Source organism: Agelaius tricolor, unplaced genomic scaffold, assembly GCF_023055355.1.
Source record: "Agelaius tricolor isolate 1412-34295 unplaced genomic scaffold, bAgeTri1.0.p SCAF_10, whole genome shotgun sequence".
NCBI lineage: Eukaryota > Metazoa > Chordata > Aves > Passeriformes > Icteridae > Agelaius > Agelaius tricolor.
Window position 1 is genome coordinate 3,904,108 of NW_027269270.1, and position 17,070 is coordinate 3,921,177.

A 17,070-nucleotide genomic window follows, 5' to 3' on the forward strand; every position below is an offset into this window, starting at 1 on the left:
CGTGAAAAGTATGTAGAATTGAACACCAGGGCACAAGGAAGGAGATGCTGCCCTGTTGTGCTGTGTGAAGGGGTCTCCAGCTGCAGAAGAGTAAAATATTTATTATTATTATTATTATTATTACTATTATTACTATTATTACTACTATTACTATTATTACTATTATTATTACTATTATTATATTAAATTATAAGTATAATTTATATTACATTTATAATTTACTCTCACATGTGCTCTCATATCTAAATATATATATATTAAAAATATATATATCTGCTCTCACAAACCACTGAAGGCAAGGAAAAGATGTGCATTTTACATCTTAGTAAGCAATGTTTTCTGCTTTAAATGGCATATTTCATTCCCCATTTGAGCGCTTACAGGTGTTACATGAGCTGTGTTCTAGTCAGTTATTATTTATAATTGATTAAGCTCGATCCTCTTTGTGAGAGACACTAATCTGGTTTGGTGTGACAAGTGTTTATCTGATGAGTTCTTGTCACTCTGTCTGCCACACCATAATTCACAGGAAGCAGCAGCATCCCATCTCTGCTAGCAGGGGGTTCCTGCCTGCAGCACTGAGACAGGGGAAATATCCACAGCTTCTAGAATCATCTTTGGAAGCTAAGAAACACTCTCATTAATACTCATTGCATATGATAGAAGTTTAAAAAAACCAACAAATTGAACACAGGCAAAAAATTAGCTTTATTTAATATAGATTTTGTATCATGTACGGATTGAGAGGGAAGAGATTTTTTTTTTAAATAAATCCAAATGCCAATTTTGTCTCGCTTCCACCACACTGCTGAACTCCCAACCCATGTTTAGGTAATTAGGAAATTTTTGAAGGGCAGGAAGGAGCTGCACTGGAGTTCAGCTCCTTTTTGGAGTTATAGAAAGGACAGGGCCTGGGGAAGCTCCTGCTGGACTTGGGATGCACATGCAGCACTGAATATCCCATGTCTTTGTTATCCCAGCCTGTTGCTGGCTGGGCAGGTGGAGAAGGAGTGGGCTTGGCCTTTTATTTTGATGAGTTATTTTTAAAAGCTAAAATCACATAAAATAATAATTTAGTGACTACTGGGGATACAGTCATTTTTCCTGATAAAGTGAGAAGGCAGTAAAGCATCAAAATTTGATGTCATGGCTGTTAAATTCTGTAATTTTATACTTCCATTGATCCGAAAATGAATTTATGGCTACATATTTTCAGCATTGTAAAAGTCCACATAATTTAATTGTTAATCTAAGGTCAAAAGTGAATTAGCATAATAATATCTGAACTGCACTGCCCTAAAATCCCCTGACAGGCATCTTTCTGACTCCTGCTATTATAAAAACTGTTCCCATTGGTTCTTAACCCCGTTAAAGTTGTTCCTGGGTAAGCTTTGCAGGGGTGGTTTATGAGAGCCTGTTTGAATAAGCAGTCCTTAGATGGTGCCTCTGTGCTGCTGGGATGGCTGTTTTTTCTCTGAGATATTAGCACCACAGAGAGAGCCTGTATCAATCCTGATGCTTGCTGTGACTTCCCCTTCAGTCTCATGAACTTTTGTTAAAAGTCTCACTGCTTTTCTTCAGAGTCAGTTCTGACAAAATTAAGTCATATGTTCAAAATTAGGAAATTATTTGAGGGTGGGGTTTTTTTTTCTGCCCTTCATTTTATCACCTTAATGCCCTAATATTCACGTACATTTGGTTTCACTGTTCAGCCTTTATGTTCTTTTGTTGTCCTGGGTCTATTTGTCAATATAAACATGGTATTTATATGTCTACATATATAAATATGTCTATTTGTTAATATAAAAATGCCTTTCTCTGTGTTTTGGAGGTCTATTAGTTTAAAGAGTTATTGCTACAAGAGTTTAAATCTTGAGATTAAATTTAAAAAAAAAGCCAACTGCCAGTTTTCAGGGTGGCAAAAGGCTTGTAATAATGATATAAAAGGTGCATTTAATCCCATAATGTGTCTTTGGTTTTTAGAGGATTTGATCTAGGGGGGGATTTTCAGGCACCTGGCTTTGGTGGCAGAATCTGGGCTTGTGGCTTCTCTATTCTAAAATGCAGGGGAGAATTAGAAAACTCATAATTAGGAAATCCAGCATTGGGGAACTTTTTTGAAAAGCAGTGTGCTGAAATGAACTGTGTAATGGGGTGGATGGGGAAGACAAGGGTGACGTGAAGGGACCAGGAACAACGGGGTCCTGGTGGAAATCCTCTTAGGATTCCCTTGATGTTTCTTACACTTGTCCTCCTTGACAGGTGCAGCCACACCTGCATTTGGAGCTCCTGTGGCCACCTCATGGCAAGTTTCACCCATGCATAGCTATACAGGATTCTGTAAAATTCTTGCTTTCCATCAGGGCTGAGGAGCCTCATCGCAGCACGGCGCACCGGGTGTGCGCTAAGATACCTGGCTGAGCCTGTTAGAAATAGCTGGAATATTTCTGCTTCAGGCCCTGTGTCACTGTTAGATTTGTTAAAATAATCCAGCTGCTGCCCCAGGGAAAGCAGCCCAGCTGCAGGATCACCATTACAAGGCTGGAGAATCAGGGTCAGGCTTCCCATCCCTTCAGGCTGGGCAAAGTCATTTGCAAGCCGAGGGCTCCGTGCTCTGCACCTCCAACGTGGCAATGCAGAGTATCAGGATAATGATGAAGGCATTTAGGTCTCCTGGAGAAATGTCATTTAATTATTCATTGTGCACTGCTGGTTGAACTCTGCTGGCTGGGTCACACACGTTCTTGAGCTGCTTTGTAAGCAGGGGGAAATGCAGGAGGGAATTCAATACAGTATCCCTGGCTGCTAATTATTGGCCTACTGATCCATGGAAAAATCCAAGCATAACAGGCATTAAACTGCTATTGAAGTTAGCATCAGTGAACTGCTCTGCCACATGCAAAGGCAGAAAAATGATAAGGAAAAGATGGTTTATAGGAAGAAGTCACACTTGTTTTTCTATTGCTGCTATTTACGTTGAACAACTCTAGGGAGGTCCCTCTGATGCTAAGAATGCATTGACTAATGGTATGCTTGGGTAATATCTCATTTTCATTTGCATAATTCTAGTGAAACCAATGATTTTGCCCAACTGAGGGCAGCATAAATGCAGTGCCAGCAATCCTGAGCATGACTGAGTGCAGTAAGGGGATGCAGGTGATGATAGTTCATCACATGGCTGAAAAACCAAAGCAGAAAATAGCTACAATATCAAAAAAAAAAAAGAAAAAATGGAGGGGATGCAGTTACTAATTTAGGTGATCTTTTATTTAAAGGAAATAGCTTTTTTGTTTTTTTGAAACATCAGGTGCGTGCCTTGTGGTTTAGAACTAGGAGGAATTCCACTTAGACATGAATTTGCAGAATAAAGGCCTCAGGAGTTGCCATGGTATAATCTTTGCAGGTTGTTAAAGCACTCCATGAAAGACTGAGATGCCAGTTGTGAGAAGAAAAGAAACAAAGCCCCAAGTCCAGTTTTCTGTGCAGGAAAGGGAGGGTGGCAGAAGGGGAGCTCTGGGTTCTCCAGAAGACAAGATCAGGCAGAGGCTGAGCACACCAAACTTGTGCCACACCTACTTGCAGCCATCCAAGGGGAACAGTTTAATTCCTTTAAAATTGAGAGCAGGCATGGAGTGCTGCTAACTTAGCAGTAAGACTAAAGGGTTCAGAATCTGGTCAGACTCAAATCAGTAATTATAATCATCCCAGTAATTACAGAAAAGTACTGCAGCTGGGAGGTGATTATGGATTTGTATACACCTCAGCTTCTCCTTTTTAACTGTGCGAGACAGCACCCTATTATCTTCCTTTTGTTCCCTTACTTCTCACTTTCTTCTTTCTTTAGCACTGGAGGGGGAAAAAAACCCTGAAAAAATATTGAGCTCCGCAAAATGCAATTAAATCCTCTCTTTAAGTGCCAAGGGCTGGAGGTGAGAAGGGGAAGGAGCAAATTTCATCTCTTCCCTTGTGTTTTGAGTACTCAGAAGTTGCCTATGAAATGGAGTACTTGAGGTTTCATGAGTGGCTGGTGGGAGGCAGGGTCAGTATCATGCTGTCTAGGAAAACAGGGGAGCACAAGGGTAAGATGTGTTCAACAAAGATGCTCCACACTTCAAGTATTATTTTTCTGGGAAAAACAGATATCATATATCTAGTTTTGAGTGTACTTATAACCTTACACTGTATTAGCACAATAAAAAAAAAATATATCAGTAGAAAATGTTGATATTTAGAAAATATAAATGGTGGAAGATGTGATTATGTTTCAGATTATTTTTCTCTATCTATCAAGGATATCCAGGCATTTGGAAAAGAATACAAAACTTGAACATAGAGAGTGGCAGTCATATTTTTCTGCAAGTTTGTTTTCTCTGCATGTTTCTCCATATTTATTTCTTGGCATTGAATGGGCTGCCCAAGTAGTCTTACCATCACCCAGAATGGCAAAGACTAATTCAGTATGTGACTGATTCTTAGAATATCTCAAGCTGGGTTGGCCCCATAAGGATCATGGAGTCCAACTGCCTGCCCCTTGCAGAACCACCTAAAACTCAGCCATGTGTCCCCTAGAGCCAGCTGGTGTGTGTGAGGTGTTTTTCTGTGAATAGGGGAAAGAAAAATTCACAAAAGGGGTGAAATGAAAAGAGTTGAGAAAGAGCAGGAGGACGCTGCTGACAGTGTTTTGCAAACTGTATTCTGTGTATCCATTATGTGTGCCAGCAGTGGTAACAAAAGCTCTCGATACCCCTCAAACAATTTGAAGGTAAGAGTTTTTGCTTCTACAAATCTCTGTGGCCACTGTTTATGGCCAGTCATTAGCCCTGGACACTAAAAGGGGGTGGCAAGTTACTGGGTTCTTCCCAGAATTGTGAGATGATGATTTTGTGAGATGATGCCATCAGGCTGTGATCCATAATCAGAGCACACTGAGGACCAGGTGGGGTTGGGACCTACTGGAGTACATTTTGCTGACATGAGGAACAGGGAGGCCCCTGCATATTGTCCTTCTGTGATGTAAAGAAAATGAGATTCCCTTTTTGTGTGGAGAATCAGAGCTGAGCACTTCCATTTCCCTCCAAGGAAGCAAGCTGGAGATAAAATCCCATGAGATCCTGGGTTTCTCCCTGGTATCTGTCAAACTGCTGTGTCAGACAGCAGTGAGAGCAGGAGACACAGGCTCCTTCCAAGGGACAATCTCCCCATTTCAGAGCACAACACTTCTCTGTCCATTGCATCCCCTGGAGATCCCTGCTGGGTCAGGACCCTTTAACAGCTCTGATAATGCCTGGGATGGCAGGACAGGAGCTCTGCAGGTGTTGGCATGGTGATAATATGGCAGGGCAGGGCCAGAGGGACCGTGGTGGGCTGAAGGGAAGAGCTTGAGGATCCCTGAAGAAGGGAAGAGCTTGAAGAGCTTCCACAGAGCAGCAGTGACAAGTGCCATGCCCAGCATCTTGGGCAGAAAAATTCCACATTTATTGTCATCTGGGGGGTCAGCAGGCTTTTGAGAGGCTTTGCAGAAAAGTACCTGCGTTGGTCTCGTTTTTTATTGAAATCTCAAAAACTTGTGGGGAATGTTTTGGGGAGGAATCATGAACAAAATTCTGGGTGAACTTTGCCTCATCCTACTGAGGCTGGTCTACAGCATGACAAAAGCCACAGTAAAATTTACTAGGCTGTCTCTATCCTGGCTAACCTGTCTCTAGCACCTCTAGGTATTTTGGTTATTCCCTTGAAATCCTGAAATTTGTTGAATGGTTAGGTTCAGAATAATTCATGCTGTGGGCACTTAGCAGCAAGTAAGAGCCATGAAAATGTTTCTCATCCCAGGGGTTTTCATGTGCATTTATGTGGCTGTTTCTTGCAGAGGCTGAAGGAGCTGAAACAGAGGGAGTTTGCTCGAAATGTAGCATCTAAGTCACGAAAAGATGAAAGAAAACAGGAGAAAGCTCTTCAACGTTTGCACAAGCTAGCTGAGCTAAGGAAAGAGAGAACCTGGTAAGTCCATAGCTGCTCAAACAGCAAAAAATACTTTTAAATAAGCCCTCCACTGTTTGCTGATGCTGTGGGATGCAGGAGACCCCTGGCTGTAGCCACACACGTGAGTTTTTAGGGCGTTTTGGAAGCATTCTGTGCACAGTATTTGATTCACACTGTGTGCAGGAATGAATGTTTAACACTGCTTTTTCAGCTGAGCTAAAATGACACATATTTTTAGTTTAAAAAAAGATGTGTTTCATATATATTTCATAAACCCAGGCACTTTGGTTGAAAGCTGAGTGAACTAGGTCATGCATTTGCAGGCTGACACTACTTCATTGATGAGGTGAGGAACACAGTCTGTCTCTCTAGGATGTAACAGATCTCTGCGATTTAGTTTTCAAAACGCTCGCCTGGGAAAGCATCCAGAAACCTAGCTTTAGATCTCAATAGCCAGATTTTTTATATTAAAAGGTAAATGCTTCTTTCTCCCCTGCTCAGCAGAGTGTTTACCTCCCTCTGCAAAAGTGACTCCTTGCTGCTCGTACATTTTTAGTATTGTGTCTAGGCAGGCTGTTGAAATTAGAGTTGAGCTTGCTTGTTGTGACTGAATTCTCAAAATATGACAAAGTTCTGACACTGAGAAGCCACTGAAAATATACGTACCTGTCACAGTGTAATCTCTGGAGAAGAAAAGAAAGAAAAAATGTAGATGCTCATGTGCAAATGTTTTCTCTTTATTCAGCCTTCCCCCCACCCCAACATGAACTAACAGAGAAGTCCAACCAATATACTTGAGTATATTAGATATCATTCCCCCTAAACATGCTCCAAAACTTGAATTTTGCATATTGCATGAGAAAGAGGAAAGAGGAACTTACTGTTTTCCTTTTCCCATGCTCCCGAAGCACAGATTTTGCAAGCCTTTGTTGTTTCTGGATTATTTGGCATTTTTTTTTAAATATCCTCTTGCTTTTTCCTGAAGGAGAATTTCTATCTGAGCCTAATTTATTTATTTCATAATTGGTATTTACTATCACTTTGCATCCTTAGAGGTGTGACATAAACAGACATGTAGGATTTTTTTGGCATTTTCTAGGCTGGTTTTGTAAAAGTCACCATTTTATTCTGTGAAAGAAAGGATTTGTGTGTGGGTTTAATATATATTTCAAATTTATAAAGAAGTGGGCAAGGCAGGAATTCTCATGAGGAATCCCTTTCTCATAAAACCTCTACCTTAATTTCTAGACCTATAGGGTAAAGACATTATTCTTCATCTCAGCACTTCTTGGGGTCCTAAATGACTCTTGAAAGTTTTACCAGTGACTCGTCAGTGAATATTGCTCTGCACTGTAACACAGAGTGATTTGGCTAAAACAAACAAACAAATTGTTTTAACATAGGTCCATTACTCCTAGTGCTGAGCAGTTTTTGTGGATCCTGGAAAACTGTCAGCTTAAACACTTTTTCCTCTTCTCTTTTCTTCCTATTAAGTCAAATAGAACAGATGGGAAGAGGACATGAAATGAAGAACAGAAGTAGACAGTGATAAATTTTTTTCTCAAGAGGGATGAATCACTTACTTTTCTCCTGCCAGCTGAAATCCTCTCCCCAGTTTTATTTCTCCATGAAAGAAATTGCTGAGATGGTGATGGTTGGGTCTGTGCACACAAATAGGATGGGAGCTGCTGGGGGATTGCCTGTGGGCAGAGCAGCAGTCTCTGGAATGATGACTATGTGGGAAGTGCTCTATGAAGCACGCTCTGTTTTAATGCGTTTTGTAGCATGAAGGAATGTAAAACTGCAATCTGTAGTAATAGTGTTGTAACCGTGGTGGTCTGCATGATTTTTGTGGAGACAGATAGTTTCTCCTTTGGCCAGCCAGTGTGTCTAGGAAAAGTTAACTACTTTGTAGGAATGTTAGTCCTTCAGCTGATAACTTCACATGAAGGGGCTGGGAGCATAATATTTACTTGACCTAATTTTTACTACTAGTCAACCGATTTTTATTATAAAAGATGGCATTCTTTTGGAGTCTAAATGCACATATCTGCAGAGTCTTCCTCTTTCCTTAAAAAGCTCCCTTAAATACCAATGTAATACCATGTTTCTGTCAGCAGCTCTCTGAGCAGTATCGACTCAAAGTTTTATTTTCCTTCCTAGTGCTCCTGGAAGCGGCCCTATGTTCAAGTCCACCACAGTGACTGTGCGAGATGATGGCAGTGATGTCCCCAAAAGTGCTGCCACGGATTCTGCCAAGAGCCAGGATTTCAGCTGCACGCTGATGCACGATGCACAGAACTGCAAGGACATTGCTTCTGTTATTTCTCCCTCTCCTGGAGATGCAGGTGGTCACCAATCCGACCCTAACAAATGCGGAGATCAGCTTCAAGGAGCTCAAGGACACAGGGTTGGGTTCTCCTTTGCTTTTCCTAAGAAAGCAGCAGTCAAACTGGAGTCTTCAGCTGCTGTTTTCTATGAGTTTAATGAGGAGGCCTCCATGGAGCATGGATTTAGCAGAAGGAGTAGGTTTGTCCCAGGAACGTGCAACCTTCAGTCTCCTTCGGCAGCTGCAGAAATAGTTGTGTGCCCTGAGGAGAAGCACAACTGTTCTCACCCACTGGTGGAAAAATGCACGGACACAGCAGAGGCTCCTGAAGCTCAGGAGTCCAAGGAGCTGTCCAGTGAAGGGAGCAGGGTGCTGGAGAGCCCAGCCTTGCCTCCTGCCATGCCCCACTCGAAGCAGCTGGTGTCCTCAGACACGGATGGCCACGGCGTGGATGTGAGTGTGGCTGAATTAGGGGACCAAAGGCTGGCCCTGCCTGCAGACAGTGCCCAGGTCCTGCCCCATTCCCCAGAGCTGCAGGCAAACAGAGCTCCTGAGCAGGAACTGGTGGAGGATTGTTCCTCTCTGCAGGATGCTGCAGAGGAAAACTCTAGTGGTGGGAACAGGGATCCACCTGTAATTGAAACTGAAATAAAAACTCTGGGGGCTGATGCAGCAGCTCCAGCACCGTCTGAAGAAGGTAGTGGAGCCCCAAAGAGCAAACCAGATGTATACAAGAGACCTTGTCAGCCCTTTGTTCCTGTTCTTAGCAAATATGGATCAAATGTTCTTCAGTGGCCATCAGAAATGTTAATTTATACAAGTACAGACCCATCAATTTCTTATAGCTGTAATCCTTTATATTTTGATTTTAAGTCATCAAGAGCAAGTGAAAGCCAAGAAAAGCCCAAGCATCAACCAAACATACCTCATTTGCACCATAAAACTGAATCTGATCACATCTTAGTCTCAGATGTTACAAAAAGACCTACTTCAGAGTGTGGTGATTATGAAGTAGAAGTGAATAAAAATGTGTGCAACTATACAATACCCCTGTTAAGTGATGTTTCCCTCTTCAGAAATTGTGACCTTGCAAAAAATCAAAACAAAGTGTCCTTGGATGAGTCATTCAGGATTAGAAAAATAGAAAAGTATCACATATCTCATAACCCCTTACGACAAAACACTGTGATAGATGAGAAATACAACAAAGTCTGGATCAAAGAAGGCCATGAGAAATGGCTTCACAAAAGCAGAAAACGGAAAAGGAGAAGAAAATTATGTCACTGTCATTATCATCACTGTGGAGACACAACAGTAGCAGAAATGGAGATGTCTCCAGGAGCTGAAAAAGAAGTTACTTACAGAGATGAAAATAAATATCAGCTCCTCCAAAATAATGCAGAGAAGTGCAGGCATGATGCAGGAAATATCTGGTTAACTGCAGGTGAGGTGCAGCAGTCACAGCCAAAATTCAGCATTGACAATGGTCCTAAGAGAGTCGTGTCTGCAGCAGATCACATACACTGGGACAGAGGCTGGTGTGGCTTTTGGAGTGCAAAAAGCAGTGGCCATCATCACCATGGTTGTAAGGGAGCACACAGGAAGAGCAAAGGGAGCTCCCGGAGGCAGGCCAAGCAGCTGAGCTCCAGGAGGCACAGCCTGAGGCACTCCAAAATGTGCTGCAGCTGCAAAGTCAGGAGGCCAAGCTGTAGCCCAGAGCATAAATGCTTGGGACAGTGCAGTGAGGAGAAGGGGCCGAGCCAAAACCAGCCCGCAAAGAGGGGTTACAGTGTTCTGACAGAAGAGCCCGAGAAGCCACACCGCAAGCGGAGGCAGCACACGTATTCCTGTTCCTCTTCCTCGGATGAAAGCTCCTGTGGACAGGCATTATCAGCAGAGGAATACCTAAGGCAAGGACACGCTTTAGGTGCCCACCACAAGGCAAAAGGGAAACGCAGGAAAAGGAAGACAAGGATCCATCATGTTTTCCTTGACAGGAATGCAAAAAGTGAGACCTCTGAATCTTCCAAAGAAAATTCCACCAGTTCTACGTTAAATATTCTGGGGGATTTACCAACTCAAGACGATCTAGAGGAAACTAATGCAGCTCCCAGAGATGACGATGCAAAAGACAGGGATGAAACCATGGAGCTGGAGGAGAGCAAGGCACCTCTAGAAAGTGCTGGCCTGCAGGTGGTGGAAGATGATAAAGCGACGGCGTGTGCAGTGATGGAGAGCACACCGGCCACGCTTCCCGATGGCACCGTCACAACTGCTGCTGCTCCTGCTGCCCCCCAGCACAGTGCTCCAGCGGCTGCTGTCAAACAGGGTGTCCCCCAAGAGGGAAAGAAAAAGGAAAATGTCAACAGCCGTGAAAACCAAGCTCGTTACAAAGTTCCCGTCCCCAACAGACACCTGGAACAAGCTCCCCCCAAATCCTATCTTTGCCATTATGAGTTGGCCGAGTCTCTCCCGCACGAGAAGATGGGCGAGGTGGCCGGCGAATGGCTGCAGTGTAATCCCGGCATATTTAGCAGCCCCCCTCCCTTGCCATTCAAAGAAGCACACCTAAACACCCACACCTTCCTGACCACCGAGCAGCTGATAGCCCCCTTCCCCCTGCCCGACCAGACCCTGCTCTTCCCTCCCGACAGCCCGGAGAAATTCAAGGAGCTGCCCTCAGAGGCCTATCCTCAGCAGATGGTGCCACAGAATGTGCTGTCGGCCAAGGTGAAGTTTGCCCTGGCCCCACCGGGCTCTCCGCTGCCGCTGCCACCGCTGCCACCGCCCCCGCTGCGCTCCAGCTCGGTGACCACCATCCACCACACCGTGCTGCAGCACCACGCCGGGGTGCTCAAGGTGCTGCAGCCGCACCAGCAGTTCCTGTCGCAGGTGCCCGCCCTGTCCAGGGCCCAGCCCTTGGCCCAGCTGGCCGTGTCCCCGGCGGGCCAGGCCGCACTGGTGGCACCGCCGCCGCTGCCGCTGCTGCCGCCCGCCGTGCTGCCGCCCGCGCCGCTGCCCTTCCCGCCGCTGCCGCACCCCGCCGGCTTCCCCTCTCTGCTGGCCCCACACCCCGCCGTCATCCCCCTGCAGCCGCTCTTCTAGGACACGAAATTAAAAACAAAAAGAAGAAAAAAAAGAAAAAAGCCTTCACCCAAACTGCTGTTTCTTAAACTGGTTAAAATTCCTTGCTCCTCGGGAAGCATTTACTGTAAGTATAACGATGCAACAAACATTGAGACCTACACTATTACTAAAGCACTGAATAGTCTGATACTAATTATGAACTATATATATATGTGAAAATCATGTCTTAGAATATGTATAATGTATATAAAATATATTTATAGTTCTATAACTTATGTTGTAAAGTATTCACTTTTTCGTTTTTTTATCTTTGTGTATTTGCACCTATTTAATGTTTAGACAAAGCTGATGCACTATGTTTTGTACTATGTTCTCTGAAACTGTAAATCTAGTGACAAACTATCTCTTGCAATAAATTTTTGTTAACTACTTAAGTATATCAAAAATCTTTCATTATAAGCCTCATGGATGTTGTTCTTCCATGTCCTTCTGCAGCTGAATAGCGTCCTCTGCCCCTGCTATGTTGGGATAACCAGGTTTCCTACATGCCAGTGATTTATCAGGGAGGCTCAGAGGCCAATACCTCGAGGGCAGCTGTCTCACCAAGCCAGAGAGAAAGGGTAATAGATGTGTTTGTGTTAGCAGCTTGATGTCACCGTGACAAATTTTGCCCACTTGTACTGTGTGCACACACTGCTGACTGGTGGAGCTGATCCCTTCCATACCAAACCACAGAAGGACAATGTAATAAACATAATGCTGGTGATGGAAGGGGAAGAAAGGCCAATCTTGACAGCAGCTTGGCTTGGAGGGAATATTGCTTGTAGTGGAAGGGTAGAGCCTTGGTTCCACCAAGCAGAGAGAGGTCCTTGCTGCTGGGCAGCGTGTGAAGGCAGCAAGAACACAGCAGCATGAAGGGGGACATCAGGAAACCCTCCAGGGTTTGATACAAATTCTTACCTCACTTCACCCCCATCCTTCCTGCAGCATTTCACTAAAGAAATAGAATACCACAGAGTAGAGATTAATTGAAGTAATAATGTACTGCCATTGTTTCTAACTGTGTTTCAGAGACTTCTCCCTACCTCTGCAGCCTTTTTGTTGCTGTCAGACCTCACCCAGCTTTAGCTGGTGAAACCTCCTCATTTGCTCTAGCATGAGGTATATCAGAGCCATGCCTGCGACGGTCCAGGATAAAAGCAGAAGTCATTCTGAGGTAGCGCCATCCCTTTGAGTTAAAATGAAGTGTTATCATGTCAGTGAAGCCAAGGATTTGCAGCATGAAGGTTAGTGCTAGAAGTAGGCCCTCCATAAGAAAAGGTAGGTAGGCTCTCCCCATTAATTACTTCTTTGCACCTTTTTATATACTATAATAAAAATCATATAAAGTCGAACTGAAAGAATAGTGAATTTTAAGCATTATTAATAGACACTGCATATTAATAGCTACAGGCATAAAGTAATGCTATATCTTACAACATATATATATCTGGATCTTATTTTCTTCATTGATAGCATTAGAACTTACCTGTATGGATATTGCAAGGACTTACCTGTACGGATATTGCAAGTTTTAGTACAATATCACATCAAAACTGTGGCAAGCAACGTCTTGCCACTGTGATTACAGAGTCACCTGCTCAAGGGACGTGAGCTTCCCATGTTGTGTGGTCTCAAAGGGCTAATCTATATGTTAAAAAGCAAAAAGAGTTGCTAAGGAAGAGCAGATGAGCAGCCAGGTTCTGGAGAGTGCCCGGACCCCCCTACCCGAGGCTGCAGCAGGGAGTGGGAGTGGGGAGCACCCACCCCTGCCATGCCAGAGGGAAGGCATATTTTCTCTAGCTCTAACTCCTGGGGGATGCCCATTTCTATTCATGTGGTACCTGAGAAATACAGGACTAAGTGACTTTATCCTGCTTTGTTTCAAGAGTCTGCTGCAGAAGGTGTTTGTCTCCCCTCAGGAGCTCCTGCGGCCCGTTGGAGGCGGGAGGGTTGTCCTGGGCGATTGGGGTCCCTTGGGTGACGTGTCCTGGCTCCTGCCCCTCTGCCCTCCTCTCTCTGGGAGGCAGCACACACAGTGCCCTGCCTTCTGATCCCCCATCAAAGACAAAGCCCATCTCATCACAGAGAAAAAAAGAAAAAGGAATCCACGTAGGACTAATACGACTGCACGTTCTGGCAGAGTAAAAGTAGCCAATTTAAAATTTTCAGTAGCAATGTTCATTGAAAAATCCCATCTGTGAACTTGGAAGTCCACATCTTTTTCCACCAAAATGTTCCAACACCTTTGAATTCTTCTTTTTTCCTTACAATTTAAATTATTTTAGGTTGTTAAACAGTTTTAAGACATTGCACAATTCTTTATTATCTACTGTAATTGCTGTTCAATAGTGTATAAACTATTTAAAATATAAGACTAATAACCATAAAATGTAATAATTTTCTAAGATGGTATTGCCTTTAATGCTAGAACTGTTTGTATATGTGACTTCATATGTAAAAGCAAAAGCAGTATAAAAATAAATCATAAGTTAAGTTTCAAATTGAACACACTAAATTAAATTACCTAATGAAATATTCTTTTGAGTTTCTGGTTTATTATTAAATACATAATTCCTAGTAAGTTATATAAGGGTAGTTCTTCTTTTGTATCTTTTATCTGGTATTTTAGATTAAATGTGTATTTTTATTCCATAAATTGATAGTTTAATTTAGAAACAGAAACTATTGCAAGTGCTAAATAATTGAATTTTTATGATCCTAAATAAATTCTACCCAATTCCTTAAATCTAAGTAATTTACTTCTGAATTTACAAATTTGCACAGATCTAGTGTGTCTAAGCTCTTGTCTAAGCTCACTTTCCCAAGTTTAGAATTTACTGGGATTTCTTCCCAGTGCAAGCAGTAAAAGTGTTCCTCCCGAAGGGCAAGAATTAGACCTTGGGATCAAGCCCTGTGTGAGGCTAGAGGATTTGTGATTTCCCAGACCAGCTCTGCAGAGAAACTCCAGAAAAGGCACTCTGTTCCACTCAGATGAGAAGAAAACCTTTATTTTGGTGCTTAGAAAGCTGCAGCCTGGCCAGACTGACCTTCCTGGGGACGTTCCATTGCTCAGGTAATGTGAGCCACGAAACAATGGTCTGGAGGAGCTCTTGGGCATTGAGGAATGCTCTGAGAGACACTTTGGAGTAACTGGGCTCTTGTCTGGTGACTCTTGTGTCTGTAAGTGTGCAGAATTTTTTAAATGTTGCCAATGTATGCAAAGAATGGGGCTGTTAATTTGGTTTCCTTCCCAATCTAGAAGCTGCATGAGTTAATGGCTGGGGAGAAATCAAGTTTCAGCTTCTACACGGGTGGGCAATGGGCTGTGGCCCACGGAGAAACTGCAGGTCACAGACATTGGTAAAAGAAACACTTTGTGTTGAAGATCATTGAGTGAGAATGGTTTTACCTTTCACTTTTATAATGGTCATGAAGCAATGTCTTCTTTACCTGAAGTGTTAACTTCTTATTAGCTGGTCAACTTTTTGCACTTGTAAGAGTCCTTTTTTGGTATGGTATTGAAACAAAGCTTTCCAAAGCTATTGGAACATCCAATTTTCTTTATTCCTGTAAATGATGATGTGCTGCTAATACAACAGATCACATGGCTATAATTTTTCTGACAAGTTTCTTTTCTGCAACTGTGCTTTTCCCTCAAAATAACTGTTTTCTGTTATGATAATGTTTACTTTATATGCTGCAGTAAAAAATACAGCTTTAAATATATTTGTTCACGTTCTTCCTTGGTGTAAATTTATGTACAGCCTCTGGCTTTGGTTTGTAACCACCAAAAATCCCTCGTGCTGCAATGCCAAGGGTTTTGTTAACTCCCCCAGATTAAGGCAATACATTATGACCACGTGAATGTATTTTGAAGACAGTTCCTTGTTTGTAAGTAAGGTGGTAAATTTTAATCTGATGGGTGTTTTGCTGTGGTGCTCAGAGTGTACATATTCTAAACTCCATACATTCATTTTCTGCTCTCCAATTACTGTACATTGCCTAAAGGCTTGTGTATGTGCAGCAGTGCACACATTTATGCCATGTGCCTACCAGTTGTAAAATATTACAGCTCTATATTAACTCTCTTTATTGAAAGTAAAGGCATTTTTACTGTATCAAGATCATTGGATATTTTTAAATTAACGTGACTGACTATCTAAATGTGTATGTTATTTCATAGATCATTTTGATTTAGTATTTGCAGCAGGCATGATTTTGTACATTATGTCCTCCCTTCTCCTCTTTACTTGAGAAACATTACAAAGTTTTCTCTTTTTCTCTGTGACTAAGATTATCAGAGTTTATGGGAATTTGCCTATTTATGAAAATGAACCAGGCTATTTTATTGCTTTCATCTGCAATAATTAGTGTATACCAACTTTACAAATTATAAGACATCTTATTTTTTGCTTCAAGCTTCTGTTTTATTTTATGGGTATTTATAAAAGGTTATAAGGGAGAATGTCTACCCTGAGTCTAAATTTTGACCTGTTAGTGAATTTTTGAAACCAATGGAGTCTAAGGAAGATTTGCCATTAGCGTTACTGAGGATTTATATTGACCTGGAGCATTAGGCCTCTTTATTTATTAAAACTGCCTAATACTTGCTGCTTTCAGGTAAATAATAATTTCATGAGGTGTGATGAGGAGCACAGTCCAGTAAAGGAAAATGAATCAATTTTTAATCAGTCTTCTACCTCCTTTGTTGCCAAGCTGTTTATATAATTAATGACTATAAAGTTCTGTCTTTAAAATTTCTGTTCTGTATCATCAGTGTTTGGAAACATGGGCATGTACATGTTTCTAGTCTAGTTTCTACATGTTCTTCTAGTCTAATACCAAAGAGAAAAACAGTTCAGTGGAATATTTCTTTCTCTACCTGTACAGGCTCACCTAGACATTTTAATAAGTAGAACTACATTAATACAATATGCAGGTAACATGATGCATCAGTAGTCTTTATTTTTGCTGGGAGAAGATCAAAATGTGCAAATCCATGTAGAGAAAAGCATTAGTAAGCTTCACATGTGAACCCACGATGAATACAGTGTTATTTATGAGAATTAAAGATGGTTGCTCTTAAATCAGAAGTGGTGTTTGTTTGATATGAATGAGACTTCAAAAGAGATTTTTTTTCCTCAAAAGAAACAGCAAACAGGAAAATAATTTTGAAAATACTTGTTTTTAAATCAGCTGGATAAAACCTGTGTACCTTTCTCATGGATGAGAAACAACAAGTAAGTATTGAACATTCAAAATCCTACATGACATAAAGAAAAAATTGACATTTACGTAAGGAAAAATTTTACACTTCTAGTGCAGTCTTACCTTGATTCAATCCAGTGAAACCTACAGGAAGAATTAGGAGATTCATTTAAATGAATATATTTGCACTACTGTGAATACAGAGAAAGTGAAGCCCAGCTCACTTGTTGCAAATGCAACTCAGATTTAACAGCTAAGTCATTTGACCCCAAAGCTTCTTGCATGTAACAGACTCTTGTATAAATGGCTTTTATGTCACTGGAGTGCTGGAAAGAGTGACAGTGCAATGCAGAGAAATCTCTCCCCCCATGCCAATAATGCCTGCTGAAGCAATCACTGTAGGAGATGCTGGAGGGAGGAAACCT

General features: G+C 42.1%; 1 protein-coding gene across 1 annotated transcript in view; it reads left to right on the forward strand.

The window, feature by feature from the left end:
• ZNF804A (zinc finger protein 804A) overlaps positions 1 to 15,163 on the forward strand; it is a 147,776-nt gene extending 132,613 nt beyond the window's left edge. The window contains exons 3-4 of the mRNA XM_071434441.1: positions 5,867 to 5,997; positions 8,143 to 15,163. Of these exons, the coding sequence (XP_071290542.1) occupies positions 5,867 to 5,997; positions 8,143 to 11,413 (3,402 nt within the window). The 3' untranslated portion in view covers positions 11,414 to 15,163. The remainder of the gene's footprint in view (positions 1 to 5,866; positions 5,998 to 8,142) is intronic.
• The last annotated feature ends 1,907 nt before the right edge of the window (positions 15,164 to 17,070 follow it).